General features: G+C 42.7%; 1 protein-coding gene across 8 annotated transcripts in view; it reads right to left on the minus strand.

The window, feature by feature from the left end:
- EXD1 (exonuclease 3'-5' domain containing 1) overlaps nucleotides 1–8648 on the minus strand; it is a 36929-nt gene that overhangs the window by 14335 nt on the left and 13946 nt on the right. For 3 of the 8 annotated variants that reach the window (XM_053382996.1, XM_053383013.1, XM_053382978.1), the window contains exon 2: nucleotides 5258–5438. In XM_053382996.1, the coding sequence (XP_053238971.1) occupies nucleotides 5258–5390 (133 nt within the window). In that variant the 5' untranslated portion in view covers nucleotides 5391–5438. The other 5 variants (XM_053382961.1, XM_053382986.1, XM_053382953.1 and 2 more) reach the window with 5 other exon arrangements.

Genomic DNA, 8648 nt, shown 5'->3' on the forward strand with positions numbered 1-8648 from the left:
TATGATATTTCTTTACTGCCCTGTTTAAAATGGTGTAGTTTAAAAGCCAAGTGCTGTATGTATATTTATATTATTTTTAGCCTGCCCTTCATTCCAAAGGATCTCAGAGAAGTGTATTAATTAAAATGTATTCCACATAAATAATAATAAAATAAAGACACATTAAAAACAACAGGAGGAACTAAACCAAGGGAGTAGAACCATAGCTGTCAACTTACAGATTTGAAAATAAGGGACCAGCAGCCTCAAAAATAAGGGATCAACAGCCAAAATAAGGGATTTTCCAAGCACAGGTATGTTCAACTTCTGAGCCCCTCCGAGCCAAAGGCAGAAAGCCCAGCCAGTAGCCAAACAAAGCCTCAAGCGGTGGTTCCCACAGCGCAGCAACCCGGCAAAGGGGATGCAGCAAGGAAAACCACCGCCACCTCTCTGCTGGGAAGCGCTGAGCAAAGGTGAGTCCCCAGGCAACGCAGCCAATTTGATTGGCACAAGGCATGCAAGCTCCACCCCCCCGTCGTTCTTAGACTCCTTATTGGGTGAGCAATGCAGCCAAGCAACACAGTTGGAGCCTCCCTCCTCCCTGGCCGGCAGGGAGGGAGGGAGAGGAGCTGCTTCCTTTGAAACCCGGGAAATTTAAGGGACATCATCAATAAGGGACAGCAGCGGGACACTGCGCTGGGATAAGGGACTTTCCCACCAAATAAGGGACGGTTGACAGCTATGGGTGGGACCTCGGGTCTCCAGGTTCCCTCACTATGAGAAGTGAAGTTACAGGGAACCAGGCAGGGTGCCTGTCCTGTGGAATGCCCTCCCGTCAGATATCAAGGAAATAAACAACTATCTGACTTTTAGAAGACACCTGAAGGCAGCCCTGTATAGGGAAGTTTTAAAATGTTTTGTGTTTTATTGTGTTTTTAAATCTTTGTTGGGAGCCACCCAGAATGGCTGGGGCAACCCAGTCAGATGGGCAGCATATAAATAATTATTATCACCAATCAAATCAGTGTGGCCTAACACCCTATGTAGGTGTTTGCAGCTGCAGGGCTTCAGATTGCAACCTACACACCAAATGAGCCAGAGTAATCATACTTATTCCAATAGACAAGAATGTGATTAAGTGATTCTTCCAGAGCAACCTACATTTTTGTCAGGACAAGGACTTCTTTGGGCTGTTCTTAGACTGTTTTCACTGTCTAAGGTTTGTGGGTGACCACCAGAAAACAGCCTTTTCTGTGGTGCCTCCTAAATTATGGAACTCCCTCCTAAATAATGTTTGCCAAGCATCTTATTATCTTTTAGGCACCTGGCAAGGCCTATCTTATTTTAATGGCATTTAGTTTAGTTATGATTTCGGTTCTTTCTGTCCTGTTCAACTTACTCTTCTTGGCTAATCTATATTTTTGTTTTATTTGCTTTTTGTTTTCATTTCTTTTTCCTTTTTACTAGTGTTAGCTGCTTTGTAAGTTCAGGAATGAGGCAGGACAGAAATCTAGACAATAAAAAGTTGTTTGTTCCTTGAAAAAGTGAATATGAGGGATCTAGACTGCTATGTGAAGAATCAAATTCTTAGAATATTTATCCTTTTTAGCATAATAAAATGCTAGAAACCACCTGGGTTTTCTTACAATCAGGTGGTACTGTATATAGATTTTGTTAAACAAACAAATGAATAAATTCATGCCAAAAAACGTAATGTTCTGCTGTAACTGGTACAGAAAATGCAGCAGATGTCTGCACATGTAACTGTGAGAGATGATTCTACCCTATCAGTTGCTTAAGGTATTACTTTGGAATTCATCAAAGGATGCCAACTATTGAGAAATTTATACAGCACAGCTGAGATTAGCCTTTTTGACTGTATAAAATATGGATATATTTAATGCCTTATATGCCAACACTGTTGAAATTCTCTTGCATGTGATAAAAGTTGAACAAACACCTGCATTTCATCCAAGTAAATAAATCTTAAAAGCATTTGCATTCCAGTGTTCTTCCAATGAATTTAGTAGGGCAACTTTAAAAAGCTTAACTTGCAGACAGCTGCTAAGGAATTTTCAGTACAGTAAATGAAATCTTGTTATTATATTGTATATTTAGCATTAAGTAAACAACTCTGGAAATCTAATCAATATCCTTGAGATGCCATATAATAGATACATGTGCTGTGCTATAAGCAGATTTTGAGAAAAGTGGGTAGCTACTGCCAAAAGCATTTCAGTGATAATAGGTATAGGTAAAGGATCCCTGGACAGTTAAGTCCAGTCAAAGGCGACTATGGAGTGCAGCGCTCATCTCACTTTCAGGCCGAGGGAGCCGGCCTTTGTCCACAGACAGCTTCCAGGTCATGTGGCCAGCATGACTAAACCGCTTCTAGTGCAATGGAACACCGTGACGGAAACCAGAGCACATGGAAACACCATTTACCTTCCCACTGCAGCGGTACCTATTTATCTATTTGCACTGGTGTGCTTTCAAACTGCTAGGTTGGCAGGAGCTGGGACAGAGCAACAGGAACTCACCCCATCACAGGGATTCGAACCACCAACCTTCTGATCGGCAAGCCCAAGAAGCTCAGTGGTTTAGACCACAGCGCCACCCGCATCCAGGGAAGACAATGGAATTATTTGCGGTTATGGAATGTTGCTAATATCTTTATGCAGCCCCTTGCCCAGATTGTCTGGAGTTTTTGGCTGGGTTGTCATCAATATGCTGATGACACCCAGCTTTATCTGTTGATGAATGGCTGCTCTGACTTGGCCTCAGACACACTGACCAGATGCTTGGAAGCTGTGGCTGGGAGCTGGGTGAAGTTAAATCCTTCGAAGACAGAGGTCCTCTGGCTGGGTCAGGACGACATGGGTTGGGGGGCCAACTCCCATCTCTTGTGGGGGCTCAATTAGTGCCAGCGCCTTCTGTCAAGAGCTTGGGTGTAACCTTCGATGCCTCCCTTTCCATGGAGGCGCAGGTTGCAGCCACAGAAAAGGTGGCATTTTTCCATCTCCGCCATATCAAGCAGTTGGTCCCTTACCTTTCTCGCCCTGATCTGGCCACAGTGATCCATGCAACGGCCACCTCCAGGCTTGATTATTGTAACTCGCTCTACGCGGGGCTGCCCTTGAAGCTGATCCAGAAACTCCAGCGGGTGCAGAATGCCGTGGCGAGGCTCCTTACGGGGTCCTTGCCGTCAGATCACATTCATCCAGTGCTTTACCAGCTGCACTGGCTCCCGGTGGAGTACAGGGTCAAGTTTAAGGTGCTGGTTTTGACCTTTAAAGCCCTATGCAGCCTAGGACCCATGTACCTACGGGACCGCCTCTCCTGGTATGCCCTGCGGAGGACCTTAATGTCCACATTTAACAACACTTTGGAGGTCCCAAGCCGCAAGGTGGTTAGATTTGTCTCAACTAGGGCCAGGGCCTTTTTAGTACTGGCCCTGACTTGGTGGAACGCTCTGTCATAAGAGACTAGGGCCCTGCGGGATTTGACATCTTTCCGCAGGGCCTGCAAGACACAGCTGTTCCGCCTGGCCTTTGGTTTGGACTCAGTCTGACCCTTATGTTTCCCTCCCCTTATGGTTTTGATTTATGGGCTACTATTAAAATGAGGCTGCATTTTAAATTGTATTTTCACCCGTATTTTAATAAACTGGTTTTTGTTTGTTTTGTTTTTTGCCTCCCCCCATTATGTTTTATTGTAATTTTATTGGTGTTAGCTGCCCTGAGCCCGGCTCTGGCTGGGGAGGGCGGGGTATAAATAAAAAATTATTATTATTATTATTATTATTAATCTCCTGCTAAAAATATTTTTTGCTGATTGGTGCAACTAGAGTACTAGAAAGGCACTATGATTATACTCAGGTTGTAAAGTCAGGAATGCTTTTGACTGAGAAGTTTCCAATGTCTTCTATAACTGATCTCTGTGTTAGCCTGTTGCGGAAAAACAACACAGCTTTGTATCTGACCATTTCCAGATGGGTGTTGATTTAGGAAGCTAAATCCCCTAAACCATGGTGCTTGGGTACCAGCAACTAAGAATACAACCTACCTCCTGCTCATCCAGGATCAAATATTTGCAGTAATAGCAAATGACAGCAAATACCACTGAAGGCAGAAGAGAGGAATGCTGTTCTGCTACTCCATCTGCCAGGAATACACCTCAAGCACTGAGTAATCCAATACCTTCCCTGGTTCTAGAGATTCTTGGAATTTGGGCTATTTATGAAATTAGGCAGTGATCCCATGCACCCTTATTTGGCCATATGTCAAATTACCTCAGTGGGGCTTACCTTTGAGTAAATTTTAAAAGGATTATGCTGCATTTTACATGCTCATATAGGCTAACTGTGGGACGTGGGTGGAGCTGTGATCTAAACCACTGAGCATCTTGGGCTTGCCAATTGGAAGGTTGGAGGTTTGAATCTGCTCATGTCCCAGCTTCTGCCAACCTAGCAGTTTGAAAGCACATCTGGCACTCATCAGTGTTCCATTGTGCCAGAAGCGATTTAGTCTTGCTGGCCACATGACCCGGAAAGCTGACTGTGGACAAATGCGGGCTCCCCCAGCCTGAAGCGAGATGAGCGCCGCAATCCCATAGTCGCCTTTGACTTGACTTAACAGTCCAGGGTCTTTTACCTTTTTATAGGGAACTACTATCAGTGAAATACTACCAATATACTTGTTCTTTTATTTGGATTTTTCCATATGCATATAACATCAAACATCCACATACCTTAAATAACCATCACCTAGATAACCTAAGGAAGAACAGCAAGAGCTGTATGGCCTAGTATTTCATGCAGTCCTGGAACACAGGAGCAATTCTATTTAGCACCCCTTGTAACCCTTTTGCTTTTAACATTTCAAATTGTGTAGGTAAGCATTCCAAGGATATTCAATGCAGAAATTTATTTTGACTATTACACCCAAATACTAACATCAACAGATGGCTGTATTGAAAAGCGATGACCAACTGGTGGCCTGCGGGCCAGATCTAAAATTTGAAAAACGTTGGGGTGAAGAGTGGAGAGATGCCATAGTCTGACCGATGCTAAAGATTTTTGTAAATTTTGAGTATAATAACTCATTGTGTGACAGCTATTCAGAGGCTTTATAATGAATTATTTGAAAACCATTAGAGAGACCAACATACACTTCTAATCCATAGACCATTGCTTCTAGAAAATTCAAGGATCTCCCCTAATAATAGTTGAAAAAACAGTTTCCAATAGAAATTATTTAGTTCAAAACAAATGTAGAACCTCTGTTCAGAAAGATGCTTCGGCTGGAATCCACATGTTGCAGCACCCCTTGGAATGTGCCACATTTCAGTGTGATTTTCACAGTTTTCCTCAGGATGTCATGAAGGAAGTGGTAATTGCTGCTAGGATCCATTATGTTTTTTATCCTTCAAGGAATCTGGTGCTCAGTCTAAATAAGAAACTAAACAGAAAAGCTTCCTGTTATCATTAGTACTATTATAAAAATTATTCTACAGTTAACAGGGACACTAAAGATAAGCTACGTAAGGTAAACAAGAACTGCAGCAAGAAAAATATTTCAATTACTGTACTTTTCCGTGTATAAAACTAGGTTTTTTTTACTAAAAATAATGTTAAAAAGGGTGAGTAGTCTTACACACGGGGGCAATCTCCCCCCATTCTCTTAATTTTGAGTCCCCAAAAACAGGGCGCGTATTATACACAGAAAAATATGGTAATAGGCTTCCCACGGAATAGGGTATCATAAAAATCCAGGCCGAGAAATTTCCTACAAAGTGACATTGCAGAGCACAGATTGCACAGTAAAAAATTAAATGTAAAAAGGCTTATCAAACAAGTGGCTAATGTTGCAGGAAAAGTCAAACAATCAAGACTACTCCAGTGTGATCAGAAAGAAAACATTAAGGCTGCAATCCTAAACCCACTTACCTGGAAGTAACCCCCACTGACGTTAATAGGACCTACTTAAAAGTAGACATGGTTAGTTCTGTTAGTCATAAAATCCAGCTGTTTTGGATATTTGCAATTTGTAGTAATAACAGTTCAGCATGCAATTCTACATACTGGAAACTGCAATCAGCTAGCACCTTTAGTGGGCTATGGAAACAATTTGAGCAAACTAAAATTGAGCAAATTTGTATCTTCACCTGCTCTAAAGGTGGATTAAGGTGATTTCATGTAAATGCTGTTATTTAATACACTTCATCTTGGCACTAGCCAACCCTATGTGTTATCCCTTGATACTGGAGAGTAAAATATGATAAGATTTATCCTCCATACAGCTTGAAGCCACCACTAAATATAATTTTAAAGGGAGAAACTATTTGAAACCTTTTGCCCAGGGGTCAGCACCCTAAGGCCCATGGGCCACAAGCGGCCCATGGGGGTCATTTAACCGGCCTGCGAGCCACCCCCGAACTGAGCTACCCGCTTGGCAAGTCCCCACACGCTGCACTAAACCGGCACAGCCACTGGCTTCCGTGGCGCCAGAAATCACGTCTGCACAGATGCCAGAATCGTGTCTGCACAGACCCAGATGCCGGAAATCGCGGGCATGCGCGATCTGGCTCACAGAGGGATCTCTGCTGGAGTGAACCGGCCCAGGTGAGGCAAACCTTGCCGACCCCTGCTTTTGCCAAACAAAACTACAGCCTATTTTTAAAATGGAAAGAGGTATTTATGCACAGCTGCAACATTTTAATGTGTGGGAACTAGCAAGTCTGCCCATTTAAAAGAATCAAATGCTTATCACATCACTTTTCATTATCCTGAGATCAATTCCCACCACTATCACTGCAGTTTTGTGCATATGTAATTAAAGTTTTGCTTACTTTTTGCAGTCTAAGGCAAAAACAAAGAGCAGCATTATCAGTCACTCGAGCCCCCAGGTAGGCCTGCAAGGAATTTGTGACTTTGAAGAATGCATTTGAAAAGTTTGTTATTCCATTAAAACCTGTTTTGTAAGTAATGACACACCCTTTTTCAGAATACAGAGACACTCTTTTCCATTTTGGGGTCTGGCAAATCTCTGAGGAAGAATAATCTAATAAGGTATGAAAAGGAAGTGGGAGGAAGACACATTAGCTTGTCCAAAATCTAGAAAACTGCAGGTTTAAAGAAATTAGTGGAAGAGTGTGCCATACAGATCTAGGTTTTCCTGACAAATTCAAGTCTGTAAAGATGTTTACTAAAATGTGCTTTTAGCCCACTCTTCCAGGGCAAGCTACAATAAAACAGAATGAAAAATAAAATAATCCAATAATAAATACCAAGGCATTAAGATGTATGTGAGATTCTTGGCTGTATTCAGCACAACTTCAGAACAATCCCAAACAGATTTACTCAAAAATGAGGCCTATTAAGTTCAATAAGAATTGCTTTCTACATATTGATAAGATAGCAATCTTATACGTCTATTCAAAAGTAAACCATATAGAGTTAAATAGGAACTTACTCCCAAACGAGTGGGGATAGGACCACAGCCTTGGTAGCCAAATGCAAGTGATCAGGCCAGCAGAGAAACCATTAAACGCTCTGTCACACCACACCCAACATAGAAACCAAGAAAACTGCAAGATTATAGGAACCCGTTTCTCCACATTCACCACACAAATATAGCAGACTGTTTGAAAGATAACCAGAATTCTCCCTTTTCCCCTCTGCAGGCTTCCAGCAAGCTTTTAAATACTCTTGAAGCCGAGGACCTTTTTGTGGTCTTAATTTACAAAAAAGGTGCCTTAGAAGTGAGCCATGATGGTATAACAGGTTGCTTCCTCTGCCTTTGATCTTATTAAAAGTAGCTGCACCTCATAAAGAAACTGATGTGAAAGGATTGCCGCTTCAGTCAGGAGATTTAACAATTTTGGCAATGTGCATTGTTGCCTATCAACACCAAGATTAGAATAGCCACTATTTATTACGTTTTGTCTGAGAACTCTTGTGCATTTTCCTGAAATAAAACACTGTCAGCAGAGGAAAAAGTTAAGAGCTTAAGTTACATATTGTTGGGAACCGCCCTGAGATCTATGGGGTATAGGGCGGTATACAAATGTAATGAATAATAAAATAAAATAAAAATAAAAATATACACTACAGCTAAGGGGCAGTTTCCTCTCGCCTAGGAAAGCTGAGGCCATTTTGAAAACCAGCAACGTAAAATTATTTCACAGCTCCTCCACTCACGAGGACTTCCTGGACTTCACATAGGAATGAATGCATGACTAGCTTAAAGACCGGGAAGCCTGCGCAACCACTAGGAGGGCGTAAGCGCCAGACTACAATTCCCACAGCCCTTTGCGCCTCGCCAGACTGGAAAGTAAACAATAATTGTGGGGGGGGGGAACCCGCTACCTTTCAACACTTTCGAGGCTAACCAGCATAGAATGGTGTAATATTTTTTAAATGCCTATGCCAAGTTCATTAAATACAAGGTAGAAATAACCGCCGTTGTGGACTGGAGTTGGTATTTTTTCCCCAGAGAACGATTAGAAACCGTCCACGGTGACGTCAGAATCAGCCCGATCAGGGCAACCGAAAGGTTGGAAGGTCGCTCTGCGCAGGCGTAACGCGCGGTAGGCGGGGCTACGTGGTCCCCCTCGAACTGCCGGGGGCGGGACGGGGGAGGAGCGGGCGGCAGCGATAAGAGGAGGGG

The sequence above is a fragment of the Podarcis raffonei genome, chromosome 1 (genome assembly GCF_027172205.1).
Source record: "Podarcis raffonei isolate rPodRaf1 chromosome 1, rPodRaf1.pri, whole genome shotgun sequence".
Taxonomy (NCBI): domain Eukaryota; kingdom Metazoa; phylum Chordata; class Lepidosauria; order Squamata; family Lacertidae; genus Podarcis; species Podarcis raffonei.